This window comes from Cherax quadricarinatus, chromosome 9 (assembly GCF_038502225.1).
Source record: "Cherax quadricarinatus isolate ZL_2023a chromosome 9, ASM3850222v1, whole genome shotgun sequence".
Classification (NCBI taxonomy): Eukaryota; Metazoa; Arthropoda; class Malacostraca; order Decapoda; family Parastacidae; genus Cherax; species Cherax quadricarinatus.
In genome coordinates this window covers 53210867-53230464 of record NC_091300.1, presented here as the reverse complement: position 1 = coordinate 53230464, position 19598 = coordinate 53210867, and the positions used below count along the sequence as shown (strand labels likewise).

At 44.8% G+C, this 19598-nt stretch overlaps 1 protein-coding gene across 4 annotated transcripts in view; it reads left to right on the top strand.

Moving 5' to 3' along the window:
- The window catches only part of tefu (Serine/threonine-protein kinase tefu), an 844515-nt gene that overhangs the window by 605373 nt on the left and 219544 nt on the right, over nucleotides 1-19598 (top strand). For all 4 annotated transcript variants that reach the window (XM_070083426.1, XM_070083425.1, XM_070083427.1 and 1 more), the window contains exon 43: nucleotides 13074-13184. In XM_070083426.1, coding sequence (XP_069939527.1) covers nucleotides 13074-13184 — 111 coding nt within the window. The remainder of the gene's footprint in view (nucleotides 1-13073; nucleotides 13185-19598) is intronic.

The window sequence follows — 19598 nt, the reverse complement described above, 5'->3', positions numbered from 1 at the left end:
CATGATGATTCTTTTCAAATCACTTGTTCTCTCTAGGTTGGAGTACTACCTGGAGTCTACCTGAAGGGTATTCTGGAGATCAACACCCCCACAGACCGGTCCATGACCAGGCCTCCCATGGATCAGGGCCTGATCAATTAGGCTGTTACTGCCTGTTCGCTCTTGGCTGGAATATTGCTGCACACTAACGGCGCCTTTCAAAGCAGGCGAAATTGCAGGTCTGGAGAATGTACAGGGAACTTTCACGCCATGTATAAGTATGATAAAGCACCTAAATTACTTGGAACAGTTGAAGTCCCTTGATTTGTACTCCCTGGAATGCAGGCAAGAAAGATGCATGATAATATACACTTGGAAAATCCTAAAGGGACTAGTCCCAAATTTGCTCACAAAAATCACTTCCTACGAAAGCAAGACACTGGATAGGAGATTCAACATCTCCCCAATAAAAGCAGGGATACCAAAAGTACACTAAGAGAGAACACAAGTGTCAGGGGCCCAAGACTGTTCAGCTGCCTCCCAGCATACATAAGGGGGGTTACCAATACACCCCTGGCTGTCTTCAAGAAGACACTGGACAAGCATTTAAAGTCAGTACCTGATCAGCTGTGGCTCATACGTCAGTCTACATGCAGCCAACAGTTACATCCTGGTTGATCAGACCTTGATCCACCTTAAGGCCTGGTAACAGACCGGATCGCGGGGGCATTGAGCTCCAAAACCCTATCCAGGTATACTGCAGGTATCACATGCAACACCCAGAGTGTTGCTACTCTCATCACAAGCAACATCCAATGTTGCTACCACCATCATACGCAACACCAGTGTGTTGCTACCATCATCACATACAACACCCAGAGTGTTGCTACTCTCACATGCAACATCCAGTGTTGCTACCATAATCATATGCAACACCAGAGTGTTGCTACCATCATCACATGCAACACCAGAGTGGTGCTACTCTCATCACATGCAATGCTCGGTGTTGTTACCATCACATGCAACACCCAGTGTTGCTAACAACACATGCATCACCCTTGCTACCATCATCACATGCAACACCAGTGTGTTGCTACCATCATCACATGCAACATGCAGTGTTGCTACCCTCATCACATGCAACACCATTGTTGCTACCATCACATGCAACACTCATTGTTGCTACCATCATCACATATAGCACCATAGTGTTGCTGCTCACATGCAACATCCAGTGTTGCTACCATCATCACATGCAACACCCAAAGTGTTGCTACTCTCACATGCAACACCCAGTGTTGCTGCCATCATCACATGCAACACCAGAGTGTTGCTACTTTCACATGCAACACCCAGTGTTGTTACCATCATCGCATGCAACACCCAGTGTTGCTACCACCATCACATGCAACATCAGTATGTTGTTGTCTTCACATGCAACACCCAGAGTGTAGCTGTCATCTTCATATGCAACACCAGAGTGTTGCTACTGTTACAAAAAGGCGATATCTATTAAGTATAGACATCTCCAAAGAATACAAGAAAGTAAACCATACCACGGGCAGGGATAGAACCCGCGATCAGAGAGTTTCAAAACTCCAGACCGTCGCGTTAGCCACTGGAGCAGCTAGCCGTGTTAATACAAGAAAGTCTCTGCCTATAGCATTCAGCCTGTTTCTGTTTTTTATAACAAGTAGTTAAAGTATTCTGGTCCAGTTATCCTTTAAAATTATGGTAAATTTTAATAGTGCTTTAGGATTGCAACTGGTGGACAAAATCAAAGTACAGTGGACCCCCGGTTTACAATCAGCTCCCAATGCGACCAATTATGTAAGTGTATTTATGTAAGTGCGTTTGTACATGTATGTTTGGGGGTCTGAAATGGACAAATCTAATTCACAATATTCCTTATGGGACCAAATTCGTTCAGTAATGGCACCTGAACATACTTCTGGAATGAAATAATATCGTAAGCCAGGGGTCCACTGTAAATGAATTTGATATAATTTAGGATATAAGCACCTACGCATTTCTTATCAGTACCATCTGATACATTGTTATCGAGTATAAAAATACTAGTATATGCAAGTGTGTGTGTGAATGTGTGTATGTGCTCAAAGTTGTTCGTTATGTCTCAATAAGGCTCGACTCTTATTGGTTCGTTCTGCCAAACTATTACTCACAGGATGATGGGGAACAGTGGTTGACTTAGAGATATTGTACAAGGTACACAAATTTTCAAGAATCTCATTACAGAACTCACCTCCATTATCGGTTATTAGGGCCTTTGGAGTGGTATGCCTACAGATGATATGCTCTTTAAACACTTTGGCTACAGTCTCCGCAGTCTTATCTGCACTAGGCACTAACTCAGTATCTGGTGAAATGATCTACCATAACACATAGATGTTTGTTGCATTGGAAGGAACATTGGAAATTGGTTAACAGATCTATGGCAACTCTTTCCCATGGTTCACTTGTGGTGAGATACACCTGGATAGGATTTGGACTGTTGACATTTCCTTTATGTTACATACAGACACTACATTTCTTAACATACTCGGAAATATCAATTGCCATACGTGGCCAAAAGTATTTCATTCTGGCTGCTTGTTTCACAAAACGATCCATACCAGAGTGTGCAACACCTGGTGCACCGTGAAGTAGCTGTAGAGTTATATTCACTAGTGACTGTGGAATTACTAACTTGCATACCCTTGTGCTTGGGGTACCCAACTTGGCTGTTTGATACAGTAATTCTTGGCTCATTACAAAGTCACTAATGGGTGCTGGTGGCTTCACAGTCAGAATAAGATCTTCCTGGAGCAGGAATCATATCACACCAGACCACAAGGGATCTGTTCTTTCTTATTGGAGGAATGAACAAACTCGGTGGAGTGGATGACTCTCCCCGGTGGAAATGGTTAACATTATAACATGAAATATGAGCAAGGGAGAACGAAATGAACATGGTTGACAATACTGGTATTCGTTCTGAGTAGAACAATGTGACATGAAGTATCAGCTATAAAGAGATTGCACTGACAAACGTTAACAACATGTGAAGATTACTCGAGAAACAATTTTTTACATTGCAAGGATTACTGTCAACTAGGATAGTATCACCATCTGGAATGCAAGGGACAACAACAGCAACAACACTCTAGTGAGCACACTAGCCACAGAAACGTCTTTCTGCAGTGGCTTGTGGCATCAGCAAGAGATGACATAACTCATTGCAAGTAATCTTTCTTCGCAAGGTGTCCCCTTGGAGGAACGACTACTTGAACAAGTCGACATTGCAGGGATAGTAGCCTCAGCACCTAGGGTTGTCTGAGGTTCCTCGGAAACCCAAGGTAACTGTACACTATCCTGTGTGCAAGATATTGTGGCTGGAGTCCAGACAGGAGTGACAGTATTACTAGTGCCTGACTGCTAGGCTTCGTTGATAAGCATTTCGCAGATCTATAGGAACTTAATCTGAACTTCACATTTTGCAGCACTTTAACAAATCTCAGATACAAGCTGTGAGAACAAACATATTGTCTAGTTAGGTATTGTCTTTCAGTCAGTAAAGGAATACAGTGGACCCCCGGTTAACGATATTTTTTCACTCCAGAAGTATGTTCAGGTGCCAGTACTGACCGAATTTGTTCCCATAAGAAATATTGTGAAGTAGATTAGTCCATTTCAGACCCCCAAACATACACGTACAAATGCACTTACATAACTCGACTCAAGAAATCGTAATGACACGATTGCAAATAAACCATACCCCTGGCCGGGATTGAACCCGCGGTCATAGAGTCTCAAAACTCCAGCCCGTCGCGTTAGCCACTAGACCAGCTAGCCACAATAAGATTCATCCAACTAGGTATATTTCTACACCATAGGAAAGTTAGCACAGGCACCTCTGTGACCACAAATGCAAGTTTTTACAGACGAATCTCCAGCTAGCGTGGCCGTGACGAACTCTAGCTCAAGTCCCTTCACTGCCGTCAACATGACTCAAGAAATCGTAATGACACGATTGCAAATAAACCATACCCCCGGCCGGGATTGAACCCGCGGTCATAGAGTCTCAAAACTCCAGCCCGTCGCGTTAGCCACTAGACCAGCTAGCCACAATAAGATTCATCCAACTAGGTATATTTCTACACCATAGGAAAGTTAGCACAGGCACCTCTGTGACCACAAATGCAAGTTTTTACAGACGAATCTCCAGCTAGCGTGGCCGTGACGAACTCTAGCTCAAGTCCCTTCACTGCCGTCAACATGACTCAAGAAATCGTAATGACACGATTGCAAATAAACCATACCCCCGGCCGGGATTGAACCCGCGGTCATAGAGTCTCAAAACTCCAGCCCGTCGCGTTAGCCACTAGACCAGCTAGCCACAATAAGATTCATCCAACTAGGTATATTTCTACACCATAGGAAAGTTAGCACAGGCACCTCTGTGACCACAAATGCAAGTTTTTACAGACGAATCTCCAGCTAGCGTGGCCGTGACGAACTCTAGCTCAAGTCCCTTCACTGCCGTCAACATGACTCAAGAAATCGTAATGACACGATTGCAAATAAACCATACCCCCGCGGGTTCAATCCCGGCCGGGGGTATGGTTTATTTGCAATCGTGTCATTACGATTTCTTGAGTCATGTTGACGGCAGTGAAGGGACTTGAGCTAGAGTTCGTCACGGCCACGCTAGCTGGAGATTCGTCTGTAAAAACTTGCATTTGTGGTCACAGAGGTGCCTGTGCTAACTTTCCTATGGTGTAGAAATATACCTAGTTGGATGAATCTTATTGTGGCTAGCTGGTCTAGTGGCTAACACGACGGGCTGGAGTTTTGAGACTCTATGACCGCGGGTTCAATCCCGGCCGGGGGTATGGTGCACTTACATAAATACACTTACATAATTGGTCGCATTCGGAGGTAATCGTTATGCGGGGGTCCACTGTATTAGGACTGTGGACTGTTTCATAGTTACTTTGACTGGCATGATGTACTAAGTAAGCAATCAATAGTAACTGGGACATTTTCTCAGGTAATTTAGTCAAGGACATAAAAGTAAGAATAACAAAGGGAATATACGACACAGTAAGCTTAAATGGGAAGAAAATACAGTGGACCCCCGCTTAACGATCACCTCCCAATGCGACCAATTATGTAAGTGTATTTATGTAAGTGCGTTTGTACGTGTATGTTTGGGGGTCTGAAATGGACTAGTCTACTTCACAATATTCCTTATGGGAACAAATTTGGTCAGTACTGGCACCTGAACATACTTCTGGAATGAAAAAATATCATTAACTGGGGGTCCACTGTACTTAACTATTCTGCATAAGTAAAGAGAATGTACACGACACACTGCAGAGTAAGGAAAACTCACATAAGGCACACAGCTGGATAAGGCAGCTCTTTGATAATCAAGAGAAATAGTACTTTACTCAGGTCAAATCTACTCATATTTACTTTAATTTGAATTAATGACACAGTGAGTTGTCTTTACTCTCAGTTCAATAAAGAAATTCAACAATGAATGATAAATCAATCAAAAAGGTTAAATCAAAGTAAAATAGACTGAGAAAGCAATTCTCTAAAAAATGAATGAAGTGACATGCAAAGAATAAAATATTATGCACAGAACACAAGTAAATGTAAAACTGGAATCACAGAATATTGCACTGAAGTAAACTGTAGCAATATTGCAAATGACAATGACTAATCAAGAATTGCTGCACAGCGCAACACTACATAAAAATTTTCTGAATAAAAAAATAAATGGCAGCACAATAATTGCACAAGAGTCATTGCAGAATGAGTCAATACTGCAGTTTACAAGAACAACAACAAAAGAATATTATCAAGAATGAACTGATTGAACACTTTAACTCTTAAATGCAACTTAGGCAAACACTTACTGAAACAGAGCAAAAGAACGATTTACTTTAAAAAGAAGTTAAAAATTGTGCTAAGAGTGAATTTGTTCATTGAAATGTGAATAACATGAATAAAAATAATGGACATAAAATACAAAACAGAGAAAGGTTAACACTTACCATGAGGCAGGAACACAAACATCAATATGCACAGTACTATGATAATTTTCTTGCAATAAGGTCTTGTGTTGAAAAAAATTTGTGACAAATGTCACTATTGCCTTTGGAGATAGGACAAATTAGATACTGGCAAAAGTAACAATAACTAACACAAAAGAATGGTCATCACACATTAAAATGGGAATAAAGCACACCGGGGAAAAATTGGGAAATTAATTAATACAAAATCACCAAGAACACACAAGGAAATGCTGGGAAAAATTAAATGAGGCGCAACACTGAGTTGTGGTGCAGAACATAAGGTAAACAATTTACTGAAATACTTCACTGCATGAATTACTGGGCAAGGAGCACATTACTGTGAGCACAAGATAATTGTGAAGTATAAACACAAGTTTATACTGCTTATATATTGCACACAACAGGGAAAAATGGAAAAATACTTACTTCAAGTATAAAAAAAAAAGGAACACAATATATATATAAATATAAGCACGAAAAATAAACAAGAGAAACACTGGTCTCAAAAATTATTGCAAACAGAATGTAATAAACATTGAGTCTAATCAAAAGTTACTGAATGTCACTAAGAAATCACTGCAGACTAAGAAAATGTCTCAACACTCACAGATCTCTTATGTTGATGGTGAAAAGGCAGGCAGGAAGGTAGTGGAGGTGGTGGCGAGGATTGGTGGTTGTCTCTGGCGCTGCTGTCCACTCTTCCATACCTCGAAATTGTCGAAGATTTCTGCACATATATCGACGATAGACACACACAGGAGGCTTTACATTGGCGCTCAGGAACGAAAAAACAATCTTGCGTCTTGACCCCTTATGCGGTCTGTAAAAATGATGTTATAACCCAGTATAAGGGTGAGATAAACAATGGCGGTGAGTATGTATGTGTGAGAGAGGCAGCACAAGTGGGTGGTGAGCGACCTGTCCCAAGTGGTTGGCTGGCTGAATGGATGAGCGGCGTAACCCACGCGCTCTGGCGTACACCCACACTAGACATGAGAATATTCTAAACCAGGCTGATTTAAAACACACCACAACACCACAGGGATGGTATAAACATTCAGGATAGCTTGGAACTTGTAGCACAAAGCGATGGTGAAGGCTGGAACTCATGTGGCTTGCTTGAGTACTAGAGCTAGTCAACTGGGCTAGTTGGCTGGCTGGCTTGACTTAATTAACCCTTCACACAGGCGAGGATGGCTTGAGAAACTTGGAATAGTGAGCAGAGCAGGGTGAGAAGCTGGCTTAGCAGGCAAGGCTGGCACATAGTCAGGCTGGGCAGCTTAGGGCTTCTCCCCCCACAGACTGGCTTGGCATAATCTGCAAGCCTGGGTCAACCCCTCGGAAGTAATGCAAATAAGCAGATGAGACACTAAGACACAGATTGACCAGGAAGTCGTGCACAGAGGCTGGTGGTGCTTGCTTGGGGTAGCTGGCTTGCTAGGCTGCCATGCGGACAACACACAATGTCCGTTGGCTGGTAGAAGTTCATCTGTTTACATCTGCTTAAATATCAAATTTATGCAACCAATTGTTGGGTCATATTCACTTATATTAGCAGAGTTGTGAGGGAAATGGCCCAGCTTACCTGTCGCCTTGAAGCCTATGCTGGATCTGAGAGGGAGGTATGGTGAGGGACGCTCACCAACGGCACTGTGTGACGTCACATGCTAGCCCCTAGGTCTAGCAAGGGATCATCTATATAAAATATATAGATGGTACTAACTACGATACTCAGATATGCTACATAAACATATACAGGGGATCAGCAACTATGCTGACAGTGGTACAGGTTGACCATCTCTAATCCGGCACCATCGGGACCTGTAGGGTGCTGGATTAGTGATTTTGCTGGATTACAGAGTGGTTAGGTTAGAATACACTTAACCCAATGACGATATTTATGCATCGGCAATTTCACCCAGTTTACACCCTGTATTTGGCCCATTCCATTGTTCCAGGCTACCAAACTCATATCTATTTTGCTAGTATTCCTTCTATTTTGTTGATTGAGCACAGGAAACTGCCCCTTTACTTATTTCAACTACCCAGTAAAGTAGTCAGAAATTGGTAATTTGGCCAATTTCACACAAATTTCAAGAGATGCCAATTTCAAAATAGGGTCCAGAATAAGCAATGCAGACATTCCTGGCACTAAAATAACATTTTCTCTGTTCATTAGTCATATCTTCAGGCCCATCTTATATTATGCTTGCTTTCCATTTTTAATTTTTATTCACACAAAAAAATAGAAGATTTACTGTTATATAGACTACTGCATTATTATAATAATTGTATAAATAATGTTGACCCATTCGTGACTGAGTATTAGACCAGCCAGTTGGACACATATTGGACGGTGACATCATTTGTTTATGCTTGAACATCAGCAAAACTTGAACATTTCCGCTACTTTGAGCTCAATTTTTAGGTACTTTCCCTCTTGAAGCCAATTAAAATCATATTTATTTCTGTAATATATCTTCAATTCTATCACTTGAGACCAAAAATGAATAATACAACCATGAAAACCTTACGAAAATATTCCGCAAAGTCTCTGTTTCACACCAAAAACACGGTCGCAGTTTTTTCTCATTATGCACCGGGTGCTGCAGGATTTTTTTTATGTAGTGCACACTTACCACACAGACATATTTTCTCAGATGTAGGCCCAAATTTACCGGTCACAGCTTCACTGAGTTAGCTGAGCTCATGGCGACCGACAGTGGCTTCAAAGCCACCTTATCTTTTATGGTTAATGTACTGTGTACAGTGGACCCCCGGTATTCGATATTAATCCATTCCTGAGAGCTCATCGAATACCGAAAATATCGAAAACCGAATCAATTTTTCTCATAAGAAATAATGGAAATCAAATTAATCTGTGCAAGACACCCAAAAGTATGAAAAAAAAAATTTTACTACATGAAATATTAAGTTTAATGCAAAGGATAATTACAATAACAATAAAATAATTGACACTTACCTTTAATGAAGATCTGGTGATGATTGATGGGATGGGAGGAGGGGAGAGGTGTTAGTGTTTAGAAGGGGAATCCCCTTCCATTAGGACTTGAGGTAGCAAGTCCTTTTCCGGGGTTACTTCCCTTCTTCTTTTAATGCCACTAGGACCAGCTTGAGAGTCACTGGACTTCTGTCGCACAACATAACTGGCAGCCTCACCATGCTTAATCACACTATGTATGCCACTACGATTCTTAAATCTTTCAAACCAACCTTTGCTGGCCTTAAATTCACTCACATCACCACTAGTTGCAGGCAATTTCTTTACCAAATTGTCATGCAACTGCCTAGCCTTTTCACAAATGATCGCTTGAGAGATGCTATCTCCAGCTATCTGTTTTTCATTTATCCACATCAATAACAATCTCTCAACATTTTCTAACACTTGCGGTCGCTGTTTCGTAATCACAGTTGCACCTTTTGCAAGAACAGCTTCCTTGATTGCCATTTTCCTGGTCACTATAGTAGAGATGGTTGATTGGGGTTTATTATACAACCTGACCAGCTCCGACACACGCACTCCACTTTTGTACTTTGCAATTATCTCTTTCTTCATTTCATAAGTCATTAGCGACTTTTTTCTCGAAGGGTTGGCACTAAAAGCTTTCATGGGGCCCATGGTGTCTTATTTTGCAGAAGCAAGCACCAAACACAGTGATAATATGGATAATATGGAATGTACCGAAGGTATCCTTAGATGCGCGCACACTGGCTGGCTTGTAAACACTGGCACACATGGGGCAGTTCAGGCCACATGTAGACAGGTCTCATGCGAATCGTATCAAATACCGGGTTTTCAATCGAATACCGAGGAAAATTTTTTGCGATATAATGCATTGAATACCGGATTTATCGAATATCGATGCCATCGAATACCGGGGGTCCACTGTATGTGCATTACTCAACAAGAAGCATTTCTTTTATTCATTGGAACCATAGCTAGGGCTAATAGTGAGCAGGTTATAACAATAAATGTGAAAAAATAAATTGGAATAACTTATGCAGCAAGTAGTGCTACCAAACAGTAGCAGCAAGTTAGTGTGGTGACCCCAGAAATTTGAAATAATGCTAGCCGAAATTAGTGCCAGGTTACTGATCATTGGATTAGTGATGGCCGACCTGTATCACTATGCTCTGGTATATTACCCTCTTGGCCTCCATAGATAAATTTCTTAATTTTCACAGAAGCCTCAACACACCCACTGTTTTTCCTTTCATCTAGTCTATGATTTATCTTATCATTCATAGACATATACAGTGGACCCCCGCATAGCGACCTTAATCCGTGCAAGAGCGCTGGTTGTTATGCGAAATGTTCGGTATGCGAATGAATTTTCCCCATAAGAAATAATGGAAATCAAATTAATCCGTGCAAGACACCCAAAAGTATGAAAAAAAAAATTTTTTACCACATGAAATGTTAATTTTAATACACACAAACTGAAAAATGCATGCACAATTACATGACACTTACTTTTATTGAAGATCTGGTGATGATTGATGGGATGGGAGGAGGGGAGAGAGAGTGTTAGTATTTAGAAGGGGAATCCCCTTCCATTAAGACTTGAGGTGTCGAGTCCTTTTCTGGGGTTACTTCCTTTCTTCTTTTAATGCCACTAGGACCAGCTTCAGAGTCACTGGACTTCTGTCGCACAACATATCTGTCCATAGTGGCCTGTACCTCTCGTTCCTTTATGACTTCCCTAAAGTGTTTCACAACATTGTCAGTGTAATAGTCACCAGCACGGCTTGCAATAGCTGTGTGAGGGTGATTTTCATCCATGAAGGTTTGCTCTTCAAGCCACTTTGCACAGATTTCCTTAATCTTTGTAGTAGGCAATTTCTTCAATTTCTCTCTCCCCTCCTTCGAACCAGTTTCCTCAGGTCTGGCCTCTTGCTGTTGAAGTTGATCTATCAGCTCATCAGTGGTTAGTTCTTCATTGTCCTCCTCCACCAACTCTTCCACATCATCCCCACTAACCTCCAACCCTAAGGACTTTCCCAATGCCACAATGGATTCCTCAACTGGCATAATCCTCTCAGGGTTAGCCTCAAACCCTTCAAAATCCCTTTTGTCTACACATTCTGGCCACAGTTTCTTCCAAGCAGAGTTCAAGGTCTTCTTAGTCACTCCCTCCCAAGCCTTACCTATAAGGTTTACACAATTGAGGATATTAAAGTGATCTCTCCAAAAGTCTCTTAGAGTCAGTTGAGTTTCTGAGGTCACTACAAAGCACCTTTCAAACAGAGCTTTTGTGTACAGTTTTTTGAAGTTTGCAATAACCTGCTGGTCCATGGGCTGCAGGAGAGGAGTGGTATTAGGAGGCAAAAACTTGATGTTAATGAATTTCATGTCCCCATAAAGTCGCTCTGCCACGTCTGTAGGATGACCAGGGGCATTGTCTAACACCAGGAGGCACTTAAGTTCTAATTTCTTTTCAGTTAGGTAATCTTTCACATTGGGGGCAAATGCATGGTGTAACCAGTCATAGAAAAAGTCCCTAGTGACCCATGCCTTACTGTTTGCCCTCCACAGCACACACAAATTCTCCTTGAGGACATTCTTTTGCCTGAACGGTCTGGGAGTTTCAGAGTGATACACTAATAAAGGCTTCACTTTGCAATCACCAGTAGCATTGGAACACATCAACAAAGTAAGCCTGTCTTTCATAGGCTTATGTCCTGGGAGTGCCTTTTCCTCCTGAGTAATGTAGGTCCTGCTTGGCATTTTCTTCCAAAACAGGCCTGTTTCATCACAATTAAACACTTGTTCAGGTTTCAGTCCTTCACTTTCTATGTACTCCTTGAATTCCTGCACATATTTTTCAGCTGCTTTGTGGTCCGAACTGGCAGCCTCACCATGCCTTATCACACTATGTATGCCACTACGCTTCTTAAATCTCTCAAACCAACCTTTGCTGGCCTTAAATTCACTCACATCATCACTAGTTGCAGGCATTTTTTTAATTAAATCCTCATGCAACTTCCTAGCCTTTTCGCTTATGATCGCTTGAGAGACGCTATCTCCTGCTAGCTGTTTTTCATTTATCCACACCAATAAGAGTCTCTCAACATCTTCCATCACTTGCGATCTCTGTTTCGAAAACACAGTTAAACCTTTGGCAAGAACAGCTTCCTTGATTGCCTTTCTGTTGCCCACAATAGTAGAGATGGTTGATTTGGGTTTCTTGTACAACCTGACCAGGTCGGCGACACGCACTCCACTTTCATACTTATCAATGATCTCTTTCTTCATCTCTATTTGAATTCTCACCCTTATTGCTGTAGGGTTGGAACTAGAAGCTTTCTTGGGGCCCATGGTCACTTATTTTCCAGATAAAGCACCGAAAACACTGTAATAATACGAAATATTCCTATTGTATGCTTGGATGTTACTGCGGAGGCTGGCTGGTAAACAATGCCACCGGCGGAACATATGAGGCTGGCTCAGGCCGCACATTGGACGCGTCTCGGACGAATGGCGGTGAGCGGGTTTTTGGGCGGTATGCGTGGCAAAATTTTAGCGATCAAAGCATCCGGTATGCGGATTGTACGGTATGCAATGCGTACGGTATGCGGGGGTCCACTGTATGTTGATATGTCCACTCTCAAATATTTAAATACATCTGTTTACTCCATTCATTCTTCCCCCACTCTGATATTCACTCTGTCATTGCTTAGACTTTTTTATTACTCTTTACCTTGCTCTTTTCTGCTTTCACTTTCAATTTTCTTTCTTTATATAACCTCCCACATTCATCCACGAACCTTTGTAAGACTCCTCCAAAGAACTGTCATCAGCAAAGAGCACCTGGAAAAATTCTCAGTTGGAATCAGATCCAAAATCTTTGTCTCATGCCCCTCTCCAACACTGTAATATTTATTTCTTTTACATCATCCATAAATATGTTTAACAGCCATAGTAACATCACACTTCCCTCTCTGAAGTCCTACTTTTATACATTTTTGTTTTGTGTTTTTTTGCAGAGTCGAGCAGAAAGTAGTAGCTCTATATATCCAATATTGAGTCAGCTGCAGATCTTGTCTGAAGTGGAAGCTGCAGCAGCATCTCTCTCAGACATCACTTGTGCTCAGAAGGTTTGAATAATTATTGAGATTACTTGCCAGGATTGGTATCTTAATGTCTTAACATGTTGATCTCTACATTCTTCATTACATTTTGAGACTGTGACTTAGTCCTAACTTGAAACCTGAAACACTTTTTAATGAGCAACGTTATCACATCAGAGGTGGCACATGATTTTTATCTAAGTTTAGGATCTAAATCCATCTTTATTGAATACAACACAAGGGCCAGTCTTATTCTAAAAGTTGCTAGTAAACAGTGAGCAGAGTGCTGGTGTGACTAAGATCACAGCATCAGGGTGCTGGTGTGACTAAGATCACAGCATCAGGGTGCTAGTGTGACTTAAGATCACAGCATCAGGGTGCTGGTGTGACTAAGATCACAGCATCAGGGTGCTGGTGTGACTAAGATCACTACTCCACCCACCACCATCACTACTCCACCCACCACCATCACTACTACACCCACCACTATCACTACTCCACCCACTATCACTACTCCACCCACCACTGTCACTACTCCACCTACCACTATTACTGCTACACCCACCACTATCACTACTCCACCCACCACTATCACTACTCCACCCACCACTATCACTACTCCACCCACCACTATCACTATTCCACCCACCACCATCATTACTCCACCCACCACTGTCACCTCCACCCACCACTATCACTACTCCACCTACCACTGTCACTACTCCACCCACCACTATCACTACTCCACCCAGCAGCATCACTACTACACCCTCCACTATCACTACTCCACCCACCACTATCACTACTCCACCCACCACCATCACTACTACACCCTCCACTATCACTACTCCACCCACCACTATCACTACTCCTACCAGCATCACTACTACACCCACCACTATCACTACTCCAAATACCAGCATCACTACTCCACCAACCAGCATCACTACTACACCCACCACTATCACTACTCCAGCCACCACCATCACTACTCCACCCACCACCATCACTACTCCACCCACCACTGTCACTACTCCACCCACCACTATCACTACTCCACCTACCACTGTCACTACTCCACCCACCACTATCACTACTCCACCCACCACTGTCACAACTCCACCCACCACTGTCACTACTCCACCCAGCAGCATCACTACTACACCCTCCACTATCACTACTCCACCCACCACTATCACTACTCCACCCACCACCATCACTACTACACCCTCCACTATCACTACTCCACCCACCACTATCACTACTCCTACCAGCATCACTACTACACCCACCACTATCACTACTCCACCTACCAGCATCACTACTCCACCTACCACTGTCACTACTCCACCCACCACTATCACTACTCCACCCACCACTCACTACTCCACCCACCACTGTCACTACTCCACCCAGCAGCATCACTACTACACCCTCCACTATCACTACTCCACCCACCACTATCACTACTCCACCCACCACCATCACTACTACACCCTCCACTATCACTACTCCACCCACCACTATCACTACTCCTACCAGCATCACTACTACACCCACCACTATCACTACTCCACCTACCAGCATCACTACTCCACCCACCACTATAAGATAAGATAAGATTTCGTTCGGATTTTTAACCCCGGAGGATTAGCCACCCAGGATAACCCAAGAAAGTCAGTGCGTCATCGAGGACTGTCTAACTTATTTCCATTGGGGTCCTTAATCTTGTCCCCCAGGATGTGACCCACACCAGTCCACTAACACCCAGGTACCTATTTGCTGCTAGGTGAACAGGACAACAGGTGTAAGGAAACGTGTCGAAATGTTTCCACCCGCCGGGAATCGAACCCGGGCCCTCCGTGTGTGAAGCGGGAGCTTTAGCCACCAGGCCACCGGCCACTACTCCACCTACCAGCATCACTACTACACCCACCACTATCACTACTCCACCCACCACCATCACTACTACACTCACCACTATCACTACTCCACCCACCAGCATCACTACTCCACCCACCAGCATCACTACTCCACCCACCATTATCACTACTCCACCCACCACCATCACTACCCCACCCACCACTATCATTACTACACCCACCACTATCACTACTCCACCCACCACCATCACTACTCCACCCACCACCATCACTACTCCACCCACCACTATCACTACTTCACCCACCACTGTCACTACTACACCCACCACTATCACTACTCCACCCACTATCACTACTCCACCCACCACTGTCACTACTCCACCCACCACTATTACTACTCCACCCACCACTATCACTACTCCACCCACCACTATCACTACTCCACTCACCACCATCACTACTCCACCCACCACTATCACTACTACACCCACCACTATCACTACTCCACCCACTATCACTACTCCACCCACCACTGTCACTACTCCACCCACCACCATCACTACTCCACCTACCACCATCACTACTCCACCCACCACTATCACTACTCCACTCACCACCATCACTACTCCACCCACCACTATCACTACTACACCCACCACTATCACTACTCCACCCACTATTACTACTCTACCCACCACTGTCACTACTCCACCCACCACTATTACTACTCCACCCACCACTGTCACTACTACACCCACCACTGTCACTACTCCACCCACCACCATCACTACTCCACCTACCACCATCACTACTACACCCACCACTATCACTACTCCACCCACCAGCATTACTACTCCACCCACCAGCATCACTACTCCACCCACCATTATCACTACTCCACCCACCACCATCACTACCCCACCCACCACTATCATTACTACACCCACCACTATCACTACTCCACCTACCACTGTCACTACTCCACCCACCACTATCACTACTCCACCCACCACTGTCACTACTCCAACCACCACTGTCACTACTCCACCCACTATCACTACTACACCCTCCACTATCACTACTCCACCCACCACTATCACTACTCCACCCACCACCATCACTACTACACCCTCCACTATCACTACTCCACCCACCACTATCACTACTCCTACCAGCATCACTACTACACCCACCACTATCACTACTCCACCTACCAGCATCACTACTCCACCCACCACTATCACTACTCCACCTACCAGCATCACTACTACACCCACCACTATCACTACTCCACCCACCACCATCACTACTACACTCACCACTATCACTACTCCACCCACCAGCATCACTACTCCACCCACCAGCATCACTACTCCACCCACCATTATCACTACTCCACCCACCACCATCACTACCCCACCCACCACTATCATTACTACACCCACCACTATCACTACTCCACCCACCACCATCACTACTCCACCCACCACCATCACTACTCCACCCACCACCATCACTACTCCACCCACCACTATCACTACTTCACCCACCACTGTCACTACTACACCCACCACTATCACTACTCCACCCACTATCACTACTCCACCCACCACTGTCACTACTCCACCCACCACTATTACTACTCCACCCACCACTATCACTACTCCACCCACCACTATCACTACTCCACTCACCACCATCACTACTCCACCCACCACTATCACTACTCCATATACCACTGTCACTACTACACCCACCACTGTCACTACTCCACCCACCACCATCACTACTCCACCCACCACCATCACTACTCCACCTACCACCATCACTACTACACCCACCACTATCACTACTCCACCTACCAACATCACTACTCCACCCACCACCATCACTACTCCACCTACCAGCATCACTACTACACCCACCACTATCACTACTCCACCCACCACCATCACTACTACACTCACCACTATCACTACTCCACCCACCAGCATTACTACTACACCCACCAGCATCACTACTCCACCCACCATTATCACTACTCCACCCACCACCATCACTACCCCACCCACCACTATCATTACTACACCCACCACTATCACTACTCCACCTACCACTGTCACTACTCCACCCACTATCACTACTCCACCCACCACTGTCACTACTCCACCCACCACTGTCACTACTCCACCCACTATCACTACTACACCCTCCACTATCACTACTCCACCCACCACTATCACTACTCCACCCACCACCATCACTACTACACCCTCCACTATCACTACTCCACCCACCACTATCACTACTCCTACCAGCATCACTACTACTCCCACCACTATCACTACTCCACCTACCAACATCACTACTCCACCCACCTCTATCACTACACCTACCAGCATCACTACTACACCCACCACTATCACTACTCCACCCACCAGCATCACTACTCCACCCACCAGCATCACTACTCCACCCACCATTATCACTACTCCACCCACCACCATCACTACCCCACCCACCACTATCATTACTACACCCACCACTATCACTACTCCACCCACCACCATCACTACTCCACCCACCACCATCACTACTCCACCCACCACTATCACTACTTCACCCACCACTGTCACTAATACACCCACCACTATCACTACTCCACCCACTATCACTACTCCACCCACCACTGTCACTACTCCACCCACCAGCATCACTACTCCACCCACCATTATCACTACTCCATCCACAACCATCACTACCCCACCCACCACTATCATTACTACACCCACCACTATCACTACTCCACCCACCACCATCACTACTCCACCCACCACCATCACTACTCCACCCACCACTATCACTACTTCACCCACCACTGTCACTAATACACCCACCACTATCACTACTCCACCCACTATCACTACTCCACCCACCACTGTCACTACTCCACCCACCACTATTACTACTCCACCCACCACTATCACTACTCCACCCACCACTATCACTACTCCACTCACCACCATCACTACTCCACCCACCACTATCACTACTCCACATACCACTGTCACTACTACACCCACCACTGTCACTACTCCACCCACCACCATCACTACTCCACCCACCACCATCACTACTCCACCTACCACCATCACTACTACACCCACCACTATCACTACTCCACCTACCAACATCACTACTCCACCCACCTCTATCACTACACCTACCAGCATCACTACTACACCCACCACTATCACTACTCCACCCACCAGCATCACTAATCCACCCACCAGCATCACTACTCCACCCACCACTATCACTACTCCACCCACCAATATCACTACTCCACCCACCACCATCACTACTCCACCCACCACCATCACTACTCCACCCACCACCATCACTACTACACCCACCACTATCACTACTCCACCCACTATCACTACTCCACCCACCACTGTCACTACTCCACCCACCACTATTACTACTACACCCACCACTACCACTACTCCACCCACCACTATCACTACTCCACCCACCACTATCACTACTCCACTCACCACCATCACTACTCCACCCACCACTATCACTACTCCACCTACCACTGTCACTACTACACCCATACTGTCACTACTCCACCCACCACCATCACTACTCCACCCACCACCATCACTACTCCACCTACCACCATCACTACTACACCCACCACTATCACTACTCCACCTACCAGCATCACTACTTCACCCACCACTATCACTACTCCACCCACCACCATCACTACTACACTCACCACTATCACTACTCCACCCACCAGCATTACTACTCCACCCACCAGCATCACTACTCCTCCCACCATTATCACTACTCCACCCACCACCATCACTACCCCACCCACCACTATCATTACTACACCCACCACTATCACTACTCCACCCACCACCATCACTACTTCACCCACCAGCATCACTACTCCACCCAACACTATCACTACTTCACCCACCACTGTCACTACTCCACCCACCACCATCACTACTCCACCCACCACCATCACTACTCCACCCACCACCATCACTACTACACCCACCACTATCACTACTCCACCCACTATCACTACTTCACCCACCACTGTCACTACTCCACCCACCACCATCACTACTCCACCCACCACTATTACTACTACACCCACCTCTATCACTACTCCACCCACCTCTATCACTACTCCACCCACCACTATCACTACTCCACTCACCACCATCACTACTCCACCCACCACTATCACTACTCCACCTACCACTGTCACTACTCCACCCACCACTATCACTACTCCACCCACCAGCATCACTACTACACCCTCCACTATCACTACTCCACCCACCACTATCACTACTCCACCCACCACCATCACTACTACACCCTCCACTATCACTACTCCACCCACCACTATCACTACTCCTAACAGCATCACTACTCCACCCACCACCATCACTACTACACCCACCACTATCACTACTCCACCTACCACCATCACTACTACACCCACCAATATCACTACTCCACC